At 38.3% G+C, this 21,966-nt stretch overlaps 1 protein-coding gene across 2 annotated transcripts; it reads left to right on the top strand.

Annotated features, from left to right (window-relative positions):
* Nucleotides 1-255: 255 nt before the first annotated feature.
* LOC306802842 (uncharacterized protein) lies at nt 256-2,385 on the top strand. Of its 2 annotated transcripts, none has more exons than XM_079307453.1 (4): nt 256-618; nt 1,067-1,137; nt 1,926-2,164; nt 2,345-2,385. In XM_079307453.1, the coding sequence occupies exons 1-3, from the start codon at nt 299-301 to the stop codon at nt 2,159-2,161; spliced, it is 627 nt and encodes a 208-aa protein (XP_079163579.1). In that variant the 5' UTR covers nt 256-298; the 3' UTR covers nt 2,162-2,164; nt 2,345-2,385. The 2 variants fall into 2 exon arrangements, with proteins under 2 accessions (XP_079163579.1, XP_079163578.1); XM_079307452.1 differs by having other exon boundaries at nt 1,470-2,164.
* The last annotated feature ends 19,581 nt before the right edge of the window (nt 2,386-21,966 follow it).

The raw sequence follows: 21,966 nt of genomic DNA, 5'->3' as shown, positions 1-21,966 counted from the left end.
GTGTTTCAGTGGGGACAAACTCAAGAAAAAGCATTCCAGAGACTGAAACAAGCCTTAAAGGAAGCCCCAGCACTAGGATTGCCAGATCTTACAAAACCTTTTCAACTATACGTAAATGAGAGACAGAGACTGGCAATAGGGGTGCTCACACAAAAACTGGGCTCATGGAAGCGCCCGGTGGGGTACTTCTCAAAGCAGCTAGACACTGTAAGTGCCGGATGGCCAGGTTGTCTTAGAGCTGTGGCAGCAACAGTGCTTCTAATTCGGGAAGCCAAAAAAATTGACTCTGGGGAAAAGGATGGAAGTATTTGTTCCCCACATGGTCATTGCGGTTTTGGAACAAAAAGGGGGGCATTGGCTCTCATCAAGCCGCATGTTACAATACCAGGCACTTCTCCGAGAACAAGATGACATTGAATTAAAAATAACTAATCATCTCAACCCAGCAGAATTTCTTAGGAGCAGCAGCCAGGAAGAAGGAGGCGAATTGACACATGACTGCGTAAAAATCATTGAACAGGTGTATGCCAGCCGGAAGGACCTGAAAGACGAGCCTTTGGAGAATCCGGAATGGGAACTGTTTACAGATGGATCCAGCTTTGTGGAAAACGGAACCAGGTATGCGGGATATGCAGTAGTGACTTTGACACAAATAATAGAAGCTCAAGCTTTAACCCCGGAAACTTCAGCCCAGAAAGCCGAGATACATGCTCTGGTGAGAGCCTTAGAATTGAGTCAAGGGAAAAGAGTAAACATTTGGACTGATTCAAAATACGCCTTTGGAGTAATACATGTACATGGAGCACTATGGAAAGAAAGAGGACTGTTGAATTCTCAAGGATCAGAAATTAAGCACAAAGAACAAATATTAGCACTATTAGAAGCAGTGCATAAACCTCAGGCAGTGGCAGTGATGCATGTAAAAGGACATCAAAAGGAAGAGGGAAAAGCGTTCCAAGGAAACCAGTTGGCTGACAGAGTTGCCAAACAGGTTGCCCGAGAGGTATGGACACAATTAGCTTTATTGCCAGTGCGAATTAACCCTGCAACTTCTTTTCTTGAGCAGAAACCATGGTATACACATGAAGATGAGAAGCTTGCTCAATTTCTCCAGGCCCAGAAGAATGAAAAAGGATGGTATGTCACAGCTGTAGGTCAGGTTCTACTGCCGACAAAAGTAATGAAAACAATTTTAGAAATCGAACATAACAAGTGCCATTGGGGAGCAGACGCATTGGTACAATTTTTAAAACATGAGGTGATTTCCAACCAGATGTTAACAATGGCAAAACGGATTAACGCCACGTGTCCTGTCTGTATTAAAAATAACCCAGTGACACGAAGGCAAGTACAACTAGGAAAGTTACAAGTAGGGCCGCAACCAGGAGACTATTGGCAAATAGATTTCTCAGAGCTACCAAAAGCACAAGGGTACCGTTATTTACTGGTGTATGTGTGTACTTTTTCAGGGTGGCCGGAAGCTTTCCCGTGCAGGACTAACCAGGCAAAGGAAGTAATTAAAACCTTACTACGAGAAATCATTCCTAGATTTGGGATCCCATTAGGAATGTCCTCAGATAGGGGACCTCACTTTGTAGCTGGAGTAGTCCAAGAGGTAGCCAGAGTATTAGGGATAGCCTGGGATCTCCATACGCCCTGGAGACCACAATCTAGTGGCCAGGTAGAACGGATGAATCAAACATTAAAAGGGCAGATTAAGAAAATTTGTCAGGAAGCAAAGATACAGTGGCCCCAGGCACTACCTCTAGCCTTGCTAAGAATCAGGATTAAACCCAGAGAAAAGATAGGAGTAAGTCCATACGAAATTTTGTATGGCAAGCCATATCATGCTGCAACTTACAAAGGGGACCCTCACTTAGTAGGAGATCAAGTATTGTTAAGTTACATTTTGTCTTTAAATAAAGTCCTTACAGCGCTGCGGGGAGCATTGCAGTGGAACCGGCCTCTGCCCTTGGAAAATCCTGTCCATGACATCCAGCCAGGAGATCAAGTATATGTAAAGAACTGGAATACAGAACCCTTGAAAGAAGTATGGGGCGGTCCTCACCAAGTGATCATGACTACCTACACGGCAGTGAAAGTCCAAGGGATCGACAACTGGATTCACTACACTCGAATCAAAAAGGTCCCGTCAAGATGAGAAGTACAGCCTCTGTCTGCAACAAAGCTGGTGTTCAGGGCAAGGACTTAGTTCTTTTAACATTAGTCTGTATAATGCAGGTGGGAGAAGCATTTGTTAAAATTACAGTTCCGGAGCCAGATGTAATGGTGCCAGAAGGTGCGGGAATAAATTTAACCTGTTTGTTTTCTGACAACCAGAGAGCTGGATTAAAAGAAGTAAAGGTAGCCTGGAGACAAATCACCACAGACGAAGTATTTACAGAAGGAATCGTGACATTTTGGGATATGGAACAGCAAAGAGGTAACACCACATTGACAATATCTCATATGCAAGCTGATCAGGTAGGACAATTCTCATGCATTGTGTGGATTAGAGAAAACTTTAATTATGGGGACATAAATGTAGGTATTTTAAAGGAAAATAAAACCCGAAGGGGGTACTCGGTGCAGGTAATACCAGTCAGTGCACGAGTAAATATGTGGAATGGATTGAGAGATACAAGCCTGGCACTACAGAGAAACCAGGAACAACAAAATTTAGTAGTAGGGTTAATTCGAGATTTTGGACAAATACAAAATGTATCAAAAATAACGGCATGTTTACCTCTGCCACAAGCTGCAGGGGAACCAATCCCTTGGGGAGTGATTCCAGTAGGAAATTTACCCCTAATAAAAAGAGGTAAAAATGGAAGTTGTGAATTAAAATTACGAAATAAAATCGAAATTGAAGTAAAATGGGAAAAGGTTGGAGAAACATTAAGAATATTAACCTATAAGGATTGTCTAATTAGCCATGGAAGGTTAGGACAAATTAGGGATTGGAAAATTCAATTAGCGACAGGGGGAAAAGTAAAACCTGAAGATGCTAAGTGGGAATGTTCTCTACCACATTGGCAAAAAAAAAAAATACCTAAAAATGAAAGCTATTATGAAATGATATGCCAGAACTCATCCCGGCAGGAATCCTCGTGGGACAGTTGAAAAACGGTATGGGGCCCCAGCATATTAGAACATTATAGTTACATTGGACAAGTTAATTGGTGTGTCCAATGGACGGAAAGCAGAAATGCCACTCACACAGAAGTATCTCAAACCAGCACATCTACAAAAACTTTGAGCGCCACAAAAGAAAATTGGAACTGCACCCAAATTCTCACCTGTGACACTCCAGAGAATCAAATTAGTTTGGCACCGGTCAGAATGCTTATAAAATAGGGTTGTAAGTGTAGAAAACTTAACCATACAATTCCAGGAAGTGCTTTCCCGCAGGACCAGAAGGGTAAAACTTTGAGCTGTAAGGATACAACTATCAGGAGTCCAGGAAATTTAGTATGGATTATGGGACATGGACAATGGACAACACATTTGCCATTAGACGGGCCTGTAACACAAATTACCTTAGGGGTTCCCACATTATGTCCTTTTTGGAAACAGTCTAAATTAACGAAGAAAGAGATGCAGTCACGAGCAAAGAGAGAAACAAATAAAGTAGCAGAAAAACTAAAACAGGGAAATAAAGATGAATGGCATGAACCCTCATCAGGAGTTAAATTTGGGTGGGTATTAAAATCCTTGTTTGCACCAATTTCTACATATAGAAACCGGGAGATGCTGTACAAATTGCTAGGACAAACTGAGAGGCTAGCTACAGTTACAAAGAAAGAATTTAAGGATCTAAATTTACAATTGCAGGCAACAACAAGAATGACAATCCAAAATAGAATGGCATTAAATTTGCTTTTATTAAAAAAACATGGAGTCTGTGGATACCTCCAAGGAAAGGTTGATCATTGCTGCATACATATCCCAAATGTCACAGAAGAAGTAGAAAAGGACATAAGTCAATTGGAACAAATTGAAACAAAAGTGCATGAAGTCCAGGAAGAAGCTGAACATAACTGGGTAGGAGCACTGTTTAGCTCCCTAAAAATCCAAGTCTCTGGTTGGATATCATCAATTGTACAATATGTAATAATGATTGTATTAATTATTGTAGTATGTATGATTATGTATAGATGTCTTTTAGGAGTGATTGCCAAAGAGGGAACTAATACTCGACGTGTCATAAGAGCACTGACCCGGAAAGAAGTAATCCTGCCAACTCAAAAAGAAGACTCACCGTTCTACATAGAAACCACAACTTGAAGAATTGAGCATCCTTGCAGAAAATCTGAAGAATGCTCAAAAGGGGGGAGTTGATACCGAAATAATGAGAAAAAGGACTAATGTAGATATAGTAGTAGTCATGCTAAGGCTTAGAAAACTGCAGTTTTCGGACAGGCCCTGAGAACCTACCTTGTGAAACAATAGTGAAAAGAATTAGTAGAGCATATAGAACATTTAGAACTGTGAAAACAATAATCAAAGGATTTAGTAGGGCATATAGGACATCTAGAAACTTTCAAGATAAGGCTAAAGTATAATAATAATAAATAAAGGGTTCTGGTGGTGGGCAAACATACAAGGGGGATTAAGGGGGGTAGCCTATAGTTCTAAGTAGACAAGCATGCAGAATTTATAACTTTTAGGAATGATACCTGCAAGATTTATGTATCTGTATTGTTTTGAAAAATGTGTATTTCTGCACGTAGACCACTTTGTAAAAAGGTATAAAAACCTGATGGAAAAAGGGAGCTGTGGGATCCTGACTTTGGACGCTAGTCCGCAGGTTCCCCGGGCCCTGAATAAAGCACCGCATAAACTGACTCTGTTAGTTTGTGTTCTGTTTGGGGCATCGGGCAACAGGAGTATGTAGAAAGAGTTATAGAAAATATTTGAGCAGTTTTTGCCCTACACACAGGGCAAAATTAATCTAAAATAGGTGGATTTGGTGCTGTGCTTTCTTTGCTTGCTGAGAGTAGAAGCTGCTCCTCCCATATGCAACAGAAATTTCTGACATGGCCATGAAACCTCAGAGACACCAGAACACACCAGGAAATCAAAGAAAGGCTGGATCATATCGGGTCAGCCGGAATCAAGGTGAATAAAGAATTTGAAGAGAGGATGCCAAAACAGAAAAGGAGGATTTCATAAGTATAGGAGGCAAAAGGAGTGACTCTGAATATGGTGGAAACCCAGGGAAGTAGAATGCTGGCAAAATCTAGGAAGGAGATAGCTAAGAAGAATTATACACATGTAGAAACATCCAAGTACAACAAGTTTCAAGTAGAAACTGCAGAGGATTTCTTTGCAGATTCATCTGGTCAAATGAAGAACTGCAGAACAGAAACACAAGCTTGTCTTTCAGGGCCACTTGCAAGATGCTAAAGCTGGGTCCAAGAAGGACCCTTCAGTCCAAGATTACTATGCTAAAAGTAATGGAAAGAACAGCTTGTAAAGGAGACTAGACAATAACAAACTGTGCTGTCTTCTTGGAGCCAAGTCTCATGACATCATTCTGGGAAGGCATTTTGAGGTTGGCAGGAAAATTTTCACTGGTGAAATTGCACATTGGCACAAATGACACTTCTGTACGTGATAACACGTGAGGAGATTGAATGAACTGGGTAGTGAGGCAATTCACTGTGATCCTTTAGCCCTGGAGACTCTCCAGTTGAATAGCTGCTTGCTGATGTTTGATATAAAAAATGATGCCCACAGTGGAAGAAGCATGAAAAATGTTCAGTGTCCATTGCATTATGGAAGAAGCTTTCTGCTAAGGAAGAGGCTGGATTATAAAAATGGAAAACCTCCAAAAGTTTGAAGGTTCAGAGAGGACAAGAGGAAGACAAATAGTATTCATTTTATGCCATATCAAGACAAAGGCCCCAAAATTAAGCAAACTCTCAAGGGACAGAACAAAATACATCCTTCATACATCAATATATCTCTACATTAATATCAGGATTCTGTGTAATAATCAGAAAGAATCTGAATTGCTTGTTTAGAACCATATACCTGGTTTAGTCACTGGTACTAAAACAGCAAGATGTGACTGGAATTTTAAAACTGCAAGTACTGTTTTATGTGGCAAGAATGTTGTGGGGAAAAGGGAAGGAAAATTATCATGACCTTTCCATAACTTCCTGATAGACAAATAATCATGAATACCTGTAGAACAAATTTCAAGTACCATGAAGTGAAGTAGTAGAATCTGACACAGATCACTCTAGATCACACTATGGAATTACACAAGAGGATCTGTAAGATTCTTTCTATAATTGAGTGTGAAAAAAAAGCACACTGTGGTGAGGGGGCAATTTCACTTAGGTGTGATAAATTGTCAACTTTGACATTGCTGATGTGTCTTTGGGAATTTTTAATTTTAAAGATGAACATTCTGTAATACAAAAAGTAAGATAAAATTGCAATAATTATAAATTTGAAAGCTGAGGCATACTGAGTGCCAAGTGGCTGACTTTGTTGCCTTTGTCCTGTGTAAACAGAACAAACTCTGTGTATTTGCTATCTTAATGGACCAATTTGCTATATGGGAAATATGAGCTGGCTCAGCTTGATTTCAACTGAGCCTGCAAGAACCTCTGAAAGAAAGAAAACTCGGAATATAGAGTGCCAATCAATGTATGAGAGAAATAATCAAAAAACTCCCTAGCTGTCAGATAGACATATTCAGACTAGAATAAAGATTCTTAGTTCAAACATGAACAGATATTGGGACAATTTATCAGATCTAAAGTCTGGTAGTTCAGTGGGAGTGTGTGGTGTGGTGGTGTCAGAGTAATTGGGCAATTTTTTCCAAGAAACATCCCTTATTTTTTGTATAGTTAGTGAGTCTGAATGAGAAGTTAATTCAGGAAAATCCTGTGGACTAGGTTATGCAGGGAGCTGAGGCAAATGTTTACAACATTGAAATCCTATTTTTTTTGTAAAATTTAGGAAGCATAATGTCAGACCCCACAGGGTCACTGCAACTCAGTCCTCATTATCCCAGTGTCTCTGGAGCACTAGACTTCTTGCATGCTTTAAAAAACAACTGTCTCAAAGTTTTGGTTTAATTCTAATGGTTGTTGTTGTACAAAGATGAACTTTATACAATGTATGGTCTTGTACCAATGTGACAGAATTCTTGGCTAACATAAATTTCACTTCTCTTTTACAGAAGTCCTGCTCTTACTTCTAATATTTTCCTTGGTCTCTTCACTCATTACATTTAAGTGCATTCTGTGTGGCAGGGTAGAGGTATGATTTGTTTGTTTGGAGGCAGGTGCACTTTGTTCAAGTGTTGACTGTATACTTGTATGTTGATTTGGTTGATGAAGATAACATAGTTTTTGTTTAAAACAAAGTGAACTTGGGATTGAAATCTTTCTCGGAGCCTTTAAATATGCTAGTAAAGTTATATGTATGCTTTTCTTTCAGCTCACCTGAGACAGCTGCTGTTTTGGGATCAGCAGTTTGTAACTCTCTATCATGGGGCACACTGAAGGCTCCTGTCCTGCTCATCCCACTGGTCCATCTCACCTCCTTAGGAGGCAGCGGTTCTGTCAACACAAGCAACTGTCCCAAGGGAATTCAGAACAAAGAAAATGTTCAAGTTTTGATGTCATGTGATGGTGATTTGACTCAAAGGAAAGTCTCACACTGTATCCCCAGCCCAACTGAGGGGTGCACTGCCAGAGCAAGCATGTCCCTTGGAGAAGAGCACTGCTGACAGTTTCTTGGCTGTGTGCATCCATACTCCTCAAAACCCTAGTAATCTTATGTTTATGTTAAACACATGATACATTGAATACATTCTGGCATTGAATGGATTAAATTAATTGTAATTCTGAGACCTGCTTAGTTTCAGGATGGTCAAATTGAAGTGGTTTTTTTTGTATCAATGCAGGATCTTATTCAAATTCACTTGGAGATCCAGGAGCAGGTCTTTCTTCTCAGAACTAAACAACATCTTTATGGTGCTAAGTAGATGTTCAGCAAGAGGCACTGTTACCTGTGCTGTAGCTCATTGCTGCCATAAATTGTAGTACCTGTTATTAATCAAGTCCATTTAATCTGCAAGATATTGAAGACAGTGTCTACAGAGATGCCTATTTTTTTTACTGGGTAGGTTGACATCTTTTATATCCATTTTCAGCTCAAGATAGAATATTCTTTGAACTAAGTCTTCAGAGCTGCAGAAAAATGCAGCCAACGTCTTGACAGCTTGTATTGTTACTCTGTACTGCATTCCTTATTACCTTGCAGGTTTTTACCTATGCATATCAATCAGCAAGGAAACAGAAATGAGAAATACATCAGGTAATCATCAGAAAACATCCATCAAAAAAGACTATCAAGAACAACTAAAGTATCCTGATAGACCCCTGTCTAACAAATATATTTGTTTAACTTCTTTAAAAAAAAAGCTCAAGTGATAATGATTTCAGTTTCTCAAGTTCCTGCAGTTGTTAATTATCCTTTATGTCATAAAGTCTTACCTAACACTGACAGTCTGTTGGTCAGAGCATAGTGCTAACACCAAGGTTGTGGGTTCACTCCTGGTATGGGTCATTCACTTAAGAGCTGGACTCAATGATCCTTGTGTGTCCCTTCCAACTCAGAATAATCTGTGAACATTTAACCTGAACTTTTTTTCTTCAGAGATACTTTCATGCAGCAGCCCATTCACAACTAACATAAGGAAAGGATTATTGTCTCCTTGCAGAGTTATTTTACATATTTAAACACTACTGCACTTCGCTCTAGATTCCTCAAGACTTAAAAATTCTGTTTCTTAAAACCCTTTCTCATTGGTCATACCTCAACTCCAACTCACTGCTTTCCTCTTCTCTTTCTCTCCCTTTCTTGGGCCATAAGAAAGACAGTTTTATCAATGCTGAGTAGCACAGAAAGATTCATTTCTATATGATGTTTTCCTGAGTACCTTATACACCCCAATGATGTTGCTTTTTAGCAGTATTATGGCGTTTTGGGTTTATGACTCACTGTTCTTGCCAGGTCCTCCTCTCCCAAACTACTTCCTGGCCAGTTCTTCCTCATTATGCATTTGTGCAGTTCATAATCTTTTGTAAAATATATAACTTTGTACTTGTCCTTATTGAATTGAGTCCCATTTTTTTCAGAACATATCTTCAATTTATCAAGATCATTTTGCACTTTCATCCTGTTCTTCAATCTCATTACAGCCTGGATGATTCTGGATCACCTGCAGATTTAATAAACTCATATTCTATTCCTTCATCCAGACATAAGTGAAAATATTGGCTAGGCTCAGGACAAACTGGGTGAAATCTACTTAGACATCCTTCTACTCTGACATTAAATTAAAAACAGCTTTGTATCCACCCTGTAGCAGTTTCACTTAGTTTTCTTAACTTGCTTATGAAAGTTTTATGTGAAGCTATATCAAAAGGCTTTGTAAGATATATGGCTTCTAAGGTTCCTTCCTTATCCTTCAACCAGTTAAAACAATTTTACATTATTTCTTCTTGCATGATTCAAATAGACATGGGTTTCTCATCCTGGGAAAAAATAGTCAGTCTATAAAATCCTGGAAGCTGGGTAGAAAGTATAAAATGAATGATCATTCACTGTCTGATAAGGCAAACAAATGTCCTTTGATAAGGTTTCCAGGCCATGGCTGAATTCCACAGCTCTCCCAGCTGGGTTCTTGTGTCTCCATCTCAGGGATTATTATCCCTCATCTCCTTCTTGAACAGGATCAACATTGTGCTAATAATTTTCTCTATAGGTTGGTGATAAATACAATTTGATATATCACAAAGGACTAATGAAATGCTGCAGATTTCTTCACTTCATTCCAATACAGTAAATATACTCCTTAAGCTAGAAGGTTATTTATTTACAGAAGAGTTTCTGAGCCATTGATGTTTACCAGGCACTAAAGAACTGTTTTCTGGTCTGCACCATCTCTGATTGAAGAGATTTGCTTGGGTTCCCATGAGAGCCACATAGCCTAGATGAAGACTAACAAGCAGCAGTGTGAGCAGGCTACAGGCAGTGCCTGATTTGAATCAGAAGTGGCTTTCTCAGAGCACATGCATATCTCATCGTGGAGAAAAAGTGTGGGAGCTACAGGGGAATGAAGTCTTTCTGTATCTCAGGATCAACTGAGTGAGGAGAAAAAACATCTGTAGAGAGAGGTTTCAATGGTATTTTCATAAAAACTGAGGGAAGGTTTATAGGAAGAATCAAATATGAGTTCATGTGTTGAGGGCAAAAAACACAGACCAGTTGCTCATCTAAGGGCTATTAATTTATATTTCTGACTTATTCAAAATAATCAAGGGAAAAAAAAAACATTTTTAAGAGAAAGCTTTCACTAAAATAGAAGCTAATGGGATGCTCCATCAAAGCTCCCATCAAAGATGAAGTTTTAAGTGGAGTTTCATTTCAACTTTCACATTTCCAGTGTTTCCCACTGCACAGAGACAGGAGAACTATTTACAATCTGCCACCACTCAACAACCACATAATACTGTGTTAACCTCATTGCTCAACTTTTGGGATTTTTGGGGTTTTATTTTTTTGTTGTTGTTTTGTTTTGTTTTGTTTTCATTTCATTTGGTTTGGTTTGGTTTTATTGTTGTTTTTGCTTTTGGTTGTTTTTATTTTAAATTTTAAATAAAGTCTTTTAGGGAAATTATCTTATGATCTGTTTTGTGTGAATACATCATACAATGTTGGCCAGGCTCAGCTACAGCTTCTAGGTGCTGCAGAGAACAAGTAGATTGCAAGCACAGATGCAGTATCACCTTCATGACTAATTAATATTCCACCAACAAGACTCCTTTCTGTTTTGATTTATAATCTTTTATCATATTCATGCCTTAAAGTCAGCCTTGAATATACAAAGCTTTGTAGGAAAACACAATATGCTTTATTCTCTTCTGTTGGTTATAAGTACAAAGTGTGGGGCCCTAGAGAAACACTGAAAAGTCTGCAAAGCATTCTGAAGGAAAAAGGAAGGATTGCTTTTCTAAGACATTATTTATTCATTAAATTAAGCATGTTAATCAATAAACTGAGATAATTTTCTTATGGTCCACCTGAGTTATTTAGACTATTCCTTTATATTTCCTTTATAAGAATTTTGATACCTTGTTATTCTGAAATATTCAAGTAACCTGAGACTAAGAATAATAGCTCTTTATTTATTCATTTTCTCTGTCAGTCTCATATTCTCATTAGATTCTTGTTACCTATGCCAGGACAAAAATATTCTAATTTATCTGTTTTTCTTTTCTCTGGTAATGAATTAACAGTGATGGGAACCATAGCAACTGAAGCAAAAACTTCATTAAGCAAGAACAATTTTTCAGTTTACACTGTACAACGTGAAATTGCTTTCAGTAACAAAGCCTTCCACAGAACAATTATAACTAAAACAAAGAAAGCAGGAAAGCAGTTAAGCTGAACCCTGTGCAGAGGAGTCTGTATTTCAAGCTGTGAAATGCTGACCAGGTTTCCATCTTAGGAATATTGCCCAAAGATATCCACTAACTGTCAAAAAGCTCCCCAAAACTTCAGAGGTTTCAAGAAAACATTTGGTAACCTTCACTGTGATTCATCCTGAAATGTTATTCTAGGTAAACCAACGTAGTTAACACCACCAGAGCTCTTAAAGGAAACCTTCCCAGCTGAAATAAATGCCACTGGAATAAACTTCCTAAAGTATAGAAGGCTGCTGTTATAAAAGCAGCTGTTCCATCACCCTGTGCTCTTGTTGTTGCCAACAGTTTTTGTACTGTGAAAAGACACAGCCATGGGCATCAGACACCATGACCTGAGGTATCTGGAGTCAGATGACAGTTTAGCTCTTCTAAATTAATTCTCATTTAACATGTTAAGGTGAAGGCCTACTTAGGCATGCAAAAAGGGTGGAGTTAGCATTCAGCTGTGACACAGTGATATTAATGACATCTCACAAGTTTTCCATTCAAGAAATATTTCAGAAGATAAAAGAATTCAGAAGTGAATTAATAGTGGAAGCAAACATCCTAGCCAGAAAAACCAGCTATCCCAGGCTTTCTGTAAGCAACAAACTAAATCATCTGAAACTTGTACTGAATCAAGGGCAGCTCAATTACCCTGTCATTTAATGAGAAGGGAGGACAAGTGACCAACAGGTGCTTCTTGGACATTTCTCTTTTTTTTTTTTTCCTTTTGTATTAAAGACCAGAACAGCAGCCTTCTCTAAGTAATAAGGCAGAACTGATTAAGAACATGACAGAGAAACTTAGACAGGACTACCATAAAATTGAAGAGCTTGTGATTCACAGGGAAGAGAGCAGCAAACAAAACCTTTTGGCACTTGAGGAAGACTGACTTCAAGAAACTCAGAGCTGTGGTAGATACTAGCCCGTCAGAACAAGTGTCAGTGCACATGGCACAAAGGGAGATATGAAGAGAAAGAAACACAGAAATCACATGAAAACACCCTATCAGTAGTGAATAGATAAGAGCAGGAAGGTATATTCTCTGTTGCTCAGCAGGGAGGGACACTGAAGGACACCAAGAAGCCTGAAGTGTTTAGTGGCTCTATCACTCAGTTCTCACTAAAAAGGTCAACTGCAAGTACAGGACTAGCACAATTAATACTGGCAGCTAAAAGGATTCTATCTCAGGCTGGAATATATAAAGGGAAATGCACACTGCATAGCTAAAAAGGATGTTCTCAAATTGGCTAGATTTGATAAATGTGAGAGTGATTAAAGAAATCTTAAAGCCAGTACTGGCTATTTCTGAGACTTCATAAAATGGGTGAGGCACCTGCAGACAGCAAAAGAGCAAATGTAGTACCTGCCCTTTGAAGCAGGAAAAGGAGGCAGTGAACACAAAAGCACAAGAGATATTCCAGATCAGAACAGAGGTCATTGAGCATAGACAGTGTTAAATGTCCAGGTAAAAGTATAACAAGTAGAAACCAAGGGAGTAGTGTTACTTCCCAGCCTGCAGGATGTAGCTTTTTAAAAAGTCTATTCTAACAAGGATGAAAGATTTAAGCAAAAATACAGGCAGTGCAGAAGTATACAGTAAAAAATATCATGAAAACATGGTCAATTACATACATGCATACATACATGTAAGCATAAGGGCTGTGATTCAGTTAACACAATTTTACCATCATAAAATATCTTCTTGTCTTTGAAGTAGTATGCAATATTAACAGAGATCTGACCTCCTGTCTGACTCCAAGATACTTGACAAGGTTCACCTTGCTTGCTTTGGCTCCTAAATTGGAGTGAAGGTGGAATTTGTGCAGCAGCTCATTAAGAGTTTGGCTATTTGGAAGAAAGCTGCAGCCAATGTCTGGATTATGGGGAATAAAAGGCAGATAGGACCTTTGTCTGCTTTTTTACTCTTTTGCTTAGGGGTTTTATTATTTCTTGATACTTTTATATCAAAAATCCTTCTGAAAGGGTGACTACATACTATGGGAATATGAAAATTTCAGCTTTGATTTTCTGCTCCCAATATGAACACACACCATTTTTTCTGTGTTGAGCCATCTTTGTTTCTGGGGATGCTACATGTGCTGACTTTACCAGGGAATAAACAACCTTAAGAATAAACTTAATCCAGCAAGTTAAAAATCTAACTGTGAATGTAATTAACAACCTTTTGAAACATAGAATATTAAATACAACTCTTCTTTTATCTTTGAGGAGAAAGGAAATTTCTCCACACTTTTCTATAACATATGTTGTTGAAGTTAATCCTAATGGATAGAGTCTTTAATTTTAGGTATACAAATCCACATAATATACCTTTTCCTTCTCTCAGGTGAAGTGGCAATGCATTCCCACAGGATAAAGACATTATGATTTCACCTAAGACATTACAGTTTCAAGACATAATACACTGATAATACTTTATGCCTCACTTTTTTCCAGTGCAAAATTATTGTGCTCTAACTTTTGTGATGACACTATAGTGATCATCTATGATTAAAACTTGTAAAACACATAAATAACAATTACAAATTTGATAAATAATATTGTAAATAATAGAAATAAATGTGATTATTACCAATTTTGAGGCAAAACAAGATCTAAATTGGTAAAAATGTTAACTAGGATCATTATGAAAGAACCTGAATTTTCAAGCAGGACAAAAAAGCTCTGTCAAAAACCAGGAAAATGTAATGTAAATGTTATGTAACATAACCATTTGATTATTTCTTGCAACATTCCTAGGTTAATAAAACAGAAGCAGCATCAAATAAGAGTAGAGGAAGAATGTGAATCTTTACTTGTTTATATGCCACTGCAGAAAGACAAACTTAAAATACAAATGCAGAAGGCATCAAAAAATCACTGAAAAATATATACTTTATTTATTGGTCAGGCATATGTAGGAAGCTAGAAGAAGCTCACTTAACTCCAGCATGGTGCAGGTAACACTTCATGAAAAGTTAGGAGTGAAGAATGTGTTCCAAAATTTGTGAAGGTGTTAAAAACAAACCTTGTTTGGGTGTGCCAATGGCTCTGCTGGGTACTTTATAATGGATTCTTCAGGGAATCTGAAGGCAAACTAATAAAACTGAGGGTTTTTTGACTAATTAAATCCCCTTAAGTTCAGGAAGGTATTGAAAATTATGCCCAAAAGTTGCTTTCCAGATTTTTAACACTTCAAAAAGCCAAAAGTATATTGGGAGCATGCCTCAACTACACTGTTTTATATATATATCTATATATGTATATGTATATAATAGCATGCCTGCTATTAACTCTGTGATGTAAGGAGTGAAGACAGATTTTCTAGGAAGATGTTGAGTTATTCAAAATAGCATATTTGACCTCCAAAAAGAGCTGGCTCATCACTACCAACAGGATGCAAAAATGTTGAAAGAAGCCTACATCCTCTACTAAAAGCAGTGAAAGAAGTGGCTGTGACAGTGGGAGTTAGAAAACTGAAGGTTTTCATTGGACCTAGAAGCTTTCCATGCTGGCCTCAGGCTTAAATTTTTTATCCCTTCAACCAGGAAACTTCTCTCACCAGATAATCACCTCATGCAGAAAAAGTGAGGTTCTACCCAGGCTATTTGGAGGCTGCTATTTACATGCTGTAAATAGTCTCTGTGTGTTTGCTAGTGTTTGCTGCTGGAATATCAAGGGGTCCACTACTTTCAAATGGCTTCACCAGTAAAGTCAGACTTGAAGAATTTAACCACCAGCTTTATCCTGCCCTTGATGCATTATCAGCTGTATCAAAGAGTACTCAGGCAGTTAGAGTTTCTGCTATTAGTTTTATTACCTTTAAGAGCTACCCAAGAGACAGAAGCTTTACTAAAAATGTTAAATCTCCATGAGCATGACTGGGAGGCTGGAGTATGATCTGATCTGGCAGCTACCATGAAGATCTGTTTGGAGAAAGATAATACTTCTGTGTAGCAAACTCAAGGTTAGCAGAAAAAATTGGCTGTGAATTTACATGTCTAAACATGTCTGCAGATAAATCCAAGCTATCCTGGACACCTTGTAATCTGCTCTGAGAACCCTGAATTTCTCCTGACCCTCTGTGCAACTTTCAGAGTTATTAGAAGCTATGAGGGCAGCTTTTTGCAGTGCCTTCCATCTCATACACCTAAGTTGTGGGAGAAGGTTACTGTAAACTTCTGGAAAACCAAATGTGATCACAAAGCAGAGCAACAGTCTGTAAGGACTCAAGCTTTGTTCATGTAGCCAGTCAGCTGCTGGCCAGGAGCATCAATGTAGATCCTCAATGAAGGCAGGAAAGGTCAAGGCATCTTGTTTAGTGAACAAGCACAATGCATAGCTTATTTCTGTAAGAGATAAGGTATTAGGTTATGATGGCATTGTCTTAAAAATTTCTGCTATATTGTTTCTGAGTTCCTTTGGCAAAATTTATATAGGGAACAAAAATAATTGATATGGCCCTTAAATATTATTTCTATCACTAATTTAAATACTGGTTTTTTTAGATGCATTCCAAGATTTCTTGCAAATGTTTTAATATATTTGGAAAGTAAATGCAAACATTTTTTGAAGGATTTTTCTCAGAACTGCTTTTGTGTTACCCATATATGTCCAGATGTGTAATCTGCTGCAGCTGTTACAGGAATAGTGTCTGAACCTTTACATGGCTTTCATGATAGCTGTGAACCTCTCCTTATGGAAAGGACCTGACTAGCTATATTGCCTAAGAACAGAAGAACCTTGTCACCAAGGTGAGCAAAAGGAGGAAAGCTGAATGGCCTGTAGGAAAACTGAAGGCACTCCTTTGTCTGAAGAGTCTAGACAAATTGTTACCTTTGAAAATTTGAAAACTTCAGTCTGTTTGCTTAGACCCTCCACAGGATCAATGTGGAGACAAAATCACCCAACAGCCAACCCACATCAGGAACAGAAGATTACTAATAGAAATTAAAAGACTTTCCCAAAATGTATTCTTTTTTCAGGCATTTTTGAAGGTTAAGTAACTATGTGAAACTTTTTTCTACAGAGAAAGGAAAGTTAGAAAATAACAACCTGGCATTCTTTCTGCTTGAAAATGTGGTAACAGGTATTTCAAACACCAGTAATTTTGGCATTAGGAACCATTTTTGAATGTTTTTTTTTTTTTCAGTTTATGGAGGCCTTTTATGGATACAATTGTTTGCAGTCAGTGTGTGAAATGCAATTAATTGTAGATGACTTGGATGGATGCTGTTTCTGAAAGTGATGAAATTCAGAAGAGACTTAATCATTTGTGTATGAGTATCACATTCCATGGATCAGAACATATATAGCCAGGCCAGGGAAAAAAAAAAAAAAAAGCTAAGCACAGTGGGTATTTGGCTTTTAAAAATCCTTAGAAACAAGGTGGAGATCACAACCCTGATCAGCAAGTGAACCTGTCAATCTTGAGCTCTCTCCAGAAGCTTCTGAAGATGACACCAATGAGCCAGCTAGATAGCTTTTCTGTGGCAGAACTGAGACATTTAGGGCTTAAGAACTGAGCTATTCCCTTCAGGCCAACTAGCAGCTGAGGCTTTGAAAAAATCAACAATAGAATATCAAAAGCAAGGACTTCTTTGTTGGAGGCTTCTGGGTCCCTGAAAACACGGCTCTGTTGAGAGATGAGAATATGCCTCTTTTGCAGCTCTGTATCAAGGCCCTAAAGTACCCATGGCTTTTGACTCCTGGCAATTTAAATAGTAACCAACTCACAAAAAGCTCTTGGGGTATCTTAGGAGAAAGCTCTTGGGGTCTTACTTTCATCACAATACCAGGCAACCAGCCAAACAAAAGAGCCAAATTACTTGAAAAACAAAAAAAAAAGCAAACCAGACTTTTAGAAAATAAAACCTCTTTTGCTGGTTTAGCAGGGTTTATCAAGACCATTAATTTTTTGCTGTCCTTCTGATAGGAGAGCTTTTGACCATGCAGTGGTAGAGCATAGAGAACATGGACACCCAGCCTGCCTGAGACCCAGCCACGTCTCAGGATAATTAGGAAATTTCTCCTGCAGAGGAAAATACCAGAGGCACAGGCACTCTCAGCTCCAGGATGCTGAAACAGAGCAATCTACAAAGAACAGCTTAAACTGAATGAGTAAAAAGCCAAACTTCCTTCGTAAATATCAGATGTGTGTGGGGCAGGATGATCCACACAAAAGAAAAATGAAGTGACTCTGCAGACCAGGCGACACACAATTGCCAAACTCTGGGAATGCCAAGCAACTGCAGTTCTGCTCTCCAGGAAGTATTGGGAAGTGTGAATAAATATTACAAGAGATGGAAATGCTGAAATACTACTAAACACACTGGGCTGATTTCAAATACATTTCTTAGAATGTTAGATGAGGTTCTGCACATAAGAGCTGAGTTGTTAGTGATTTTGGTGTACTAATATATATTATCTAAGCTCTTTTCACACTTATAGTCTAGGAAAGCTTTGCACAAATGCTCTAAGATATATCTTAACTAAATATAACAATAAATGTACTTTTGAAACATCAGAAAAGTCTTTAAACACACATTGGACTGATTTGAGATCACTTCTGTTTTGTTCTGTCTTCTCTTTTAAAATCTGAAACCTAGAAATGTTTCTAACTCAGTATAAGATGCAAAATTTTTAGAACTTTTTTAATATTGAAAATAAAACTATGTTAAACTAAATTTATTCTTTCTGGTTGCATTGTACAATACCTTTGAACCAGTCTGTTGGAATAAAGAAACACTATGTCAGTGGAAGGAAAGCAAAAGTCTTTGAGCCTACCACAGAAGTTTTATTAAGTAAGATGAAAAAAAAAAGCATATCTGTTACAAGAGCATAGGTCCAGGCTGGCTGAAGTACATTTGAGAAGTGTAGGCATGCTCTATCTTAGTTTTACAAATTGTACCATCAGCCAGTTGTGCTGCTGAAAACCTACAGAACATAGTCCTTAACACTGTTTGGAAGACAATCCTTGCCATGGGGATGTAGAAAAACATATGGTGAAATACAGAGTCAACCAAGCAGGGATTTTGCAGTAGTTGAGTATCTAATGTAGTACCAGAGGCATTTTTGGTTTAAATTCATGGCCTTTCTAGGAAAGGAAACATAGGTTGTGAATGTTCATGCAAATCAAGATATTTTCAGCAGTTGTTTTCTGTGGGGCACACAGCAAGCCACCCTCTGTGCATTCAAGTGGTTTTCCAGGACCATAGGCAGATTGTTTCCCAAGTCCAACTCTGCTGACTGGAAGTGGTGCTGTCCCTGCATCCCCTGGCAGAAGGCACTGCCCCACAGCTCTGGGGGAACTTCAGATAATTCCTACCCTACCAAGGTAAAGCCACCTCACTCACCCTCTCTGGCAGGTCAAACTCTCTGTCTGGCTTTGCCCCATGAGGTGTGGTCAACAGACCCTTCAGCTGGCAAACCTGTGCAGAAAACAACAGTGCAGCAATTGCAGCCCACTAGGATGGGGCCATCTTCAGCTGCTACAGCTGCTTGCAAAGTGAACATCTACCTGGGATTTCTGTATGTGGCCTCAAAACAATAACCTAACAGGGAAGATCTTATGTATCTTGGTAACATATCCCACATTTGCATGTAATGGCTTCACATGGGGCTTTAGTCTTCCCATCTTATTTTTGAAGTCTAGCATCATTTCCCTAAAAGACAACAAAATTAGTGTAATACAAAGTGTAAGAGATTTTTAACACAGTCTTCACAAACATAACTATTCAGAAACCTGGTGAAGACCAGGTTTGGTCCAGGTTTGGACCAGGTTTTGGACCAGTGGTCCAAACCAAAATTTCCCAGTAACTGCTATAATGGAGGAGTGATTTGCATCACCTTTTTCACAAAATTACTAAGCTCAAATCATGAAACAACTAGGTTCTCCTCTCTCAGTGGTCCAGAACACCAGTGCACTCATGGTTATCAAGTCTTTTTCTGAATTCAGTTGATTTCCTCATGACCTGGTGGAAATCACTTAGCACTTTCAAGGACATTTTTGCCTGAAACCAAAATATAAACATGACGGGTTATATCCTAAAAAAACCTTTTCCCCAACTACAGTTTTAAGTAGCTGTTCTTGATTGATAAAACTCTGAATAATAATGCAGAGGATGTCTTAAAAGTGTGGCACAGCAGTGCCAGTACCTGTATCTCTTTTCATGTCCATGACAGACAATAAAGTATTAGCTTCTCAACTAATATTTTTTCTTCAGAGACTCTGGAACCTTCATCTTCCTTCCATGTGCTCACCATCTCGTGTGTTTTAAAGCCCTCTTTCTTTCTCTCCATGGTCATTGGTTCATGGGTTCTGTGCAAAAGAGCAGGGTGCAGCTGTGCAGTGAAGGTGTCCCCATTGTAATTGGGCATCGATTATTTAAAGAGCACAGTTTTTACTTTGGTTGATGACACCATCTCTCAGACTGACATCCACTCTGAGAACAGAAACTTGGGGTAATTTACCAGACCCTTTTTATTCCCCTTACCAGGATTGGTTTTACCTTTTATAAATCTGCAATACTACAGTGCAGGATTAGGTCCTTGCACCTGATGCTTTACTGGATAATAAAGACAATGTTGACATGAGCAAATATATGTAAATATTGACCTGTAATGAGAAACATGTAAAAAAAGCTCAGGTTGGGTTAGATACTGAAAAAAAATTGCTTAGCTGTGCTGGAAATAGAAGATTTGATTTCATTTTATTTAATTTCATTTATTTTCCGAGGGAAAACTTTCTCCCTTTCTATCATACATCATCTTGATCTTCCACTCACACTGACAGAGAGAGGATACAAATGATTTTTAGAGCTCCACAAGGATAAAAATCAGCAGGGATTATTAAGCTCTTTCTGAGCTGGAAAATGCTATGCTTCAGCATCTGGTTAATAAATATTTATTTTGCTTCTATTTCTGCGTGTGAGTGAGACCCCATTATGTTTATTTGAACAGAGATTATGGCTAAAAACACATTTCCAGAGGAGGATATTTTAAAGAGAATGTGTCACACCTTGGGTGAAACTGAGATTTTAAAGAGTGAAACATCTCTCTTCTTTTTATTTTTCTTTTTTCAGCATCCAAAAAATACAGAAAAACTTTGAACAGAAAGAAAATCACATCTTGACTTTTGGACTAAGATTCTCTACAATCTAGAATGAAAAGGCTCTTTTGTCAGAGGACACACATTGGCAGGAGAATTGAATATGCAACAAAAACACTTACAAAGTGGTGATGAGAAGTGTCTTGCAAGGGATGAATGTTCTATGTCATGTGCTTTGGCCTTAGACATAAAACACAAGACAGTTTTAAAGTATCTGTAGCCTTGAAAGCTACTTACAGGGTATTCACACATTTAGTCTGCTGTTTTCTGCTGTTGACTCAGTTGTCCTAAGTCAGCAACACACAGAATGGAAATTATTATTTTAACAACCTTAATATATTAAACAATGGAAAAATAAGATTAAGGAAACGCTGCAGAAGTGGAAAAGATGCAGCTGTAGCCCAGAGGTATTCATCTCAGCATCTCACAAATAGTGGAGGACTGGAAAGTCTACAGCAATCCCATTATAGTCAGTACTGCTGAGCAACTGAAATACAGGGGTTGCTGCCAAATTCACAACAATAAATGAGTTAGATGTGTTTCCTGCCTGGGAAAAACTGGGTGGAAATATATGTACATCATGTGAGTAAACTGAAAAGATCTAATCTTCAAGATGTTACACTGACAGATCATTTAGAGTTACAGATAATAGCAATAGGTGAAATTTTGTCTTAGTAACTGCAGCTGTAAATCCAGGGATGGAGCATTGTTAGCAGCTACTCAGATTTCCATTGATAGGGATGTAAAAATAGACCATTTTCAGCTGTTGTGTACTGCTGCTGTTTCTGATGGGCAAAATGCTGAATTTGCTCTGTGGTGGTTTTTTTTTATTTGTGATCCAGAATTATATAGTGCAGTCACACTGACATTTAATAGTGGTCTTATTATTGAAATACTTGATCACCAGCTGCAAAACAACAACATTTTATTCACCCTCACATGCTGTGTGGCTTCCCATAGCTGAAATGGTATTTATGCTTGACTGTATTCCAGTCAGTACCTCAGGTAAGCTGATGTGCTTAGCAAGAACTGAAGCCCATCAAAATGAAGGTTAATCTACACCAAGACAGGAGCTGTCATTCAATCATTGCTAGCAAGGCTGCAGGAGTCTCAGCAAGCAACAGAAATGACAGTCCTTTAGGGATGTTGGTTTATTTGTTGTTCTTTATTTTCTTTTTTCTTTTTTTTCCTTTTTTTTTTTTTTCAGAGAATAATGTGCAACCAAGTTATGGTACAGACACATCTTACCTGGTGGTGTAAAATAAGCTGCTGCAATACTCTACAGACTTGTTTTTTGGAAAACAAAAAAACATTCTGATTCCCATGCTAGTCAGAGAATGTCTGGTTAGATTG

Source organism: Erithacus rubecula, assembly GCF_903797595.1.
Source record: "Erithacus rubecula genome assembly, chromosome: 5".
In the NCBI taxonomy this organism is placed as follows: domain Eukaryota; kingdom Metazoa; phylum Chordata; class Aves; order Passeriformes; family Muscicapidae; genus Erithacus; species Erithacus rubecula.
The sequence above is the reverse complement of the archived record's forward strand: the minus strand, read 5'-3'. Positions and strand labels throughout refer to the sequence as shown.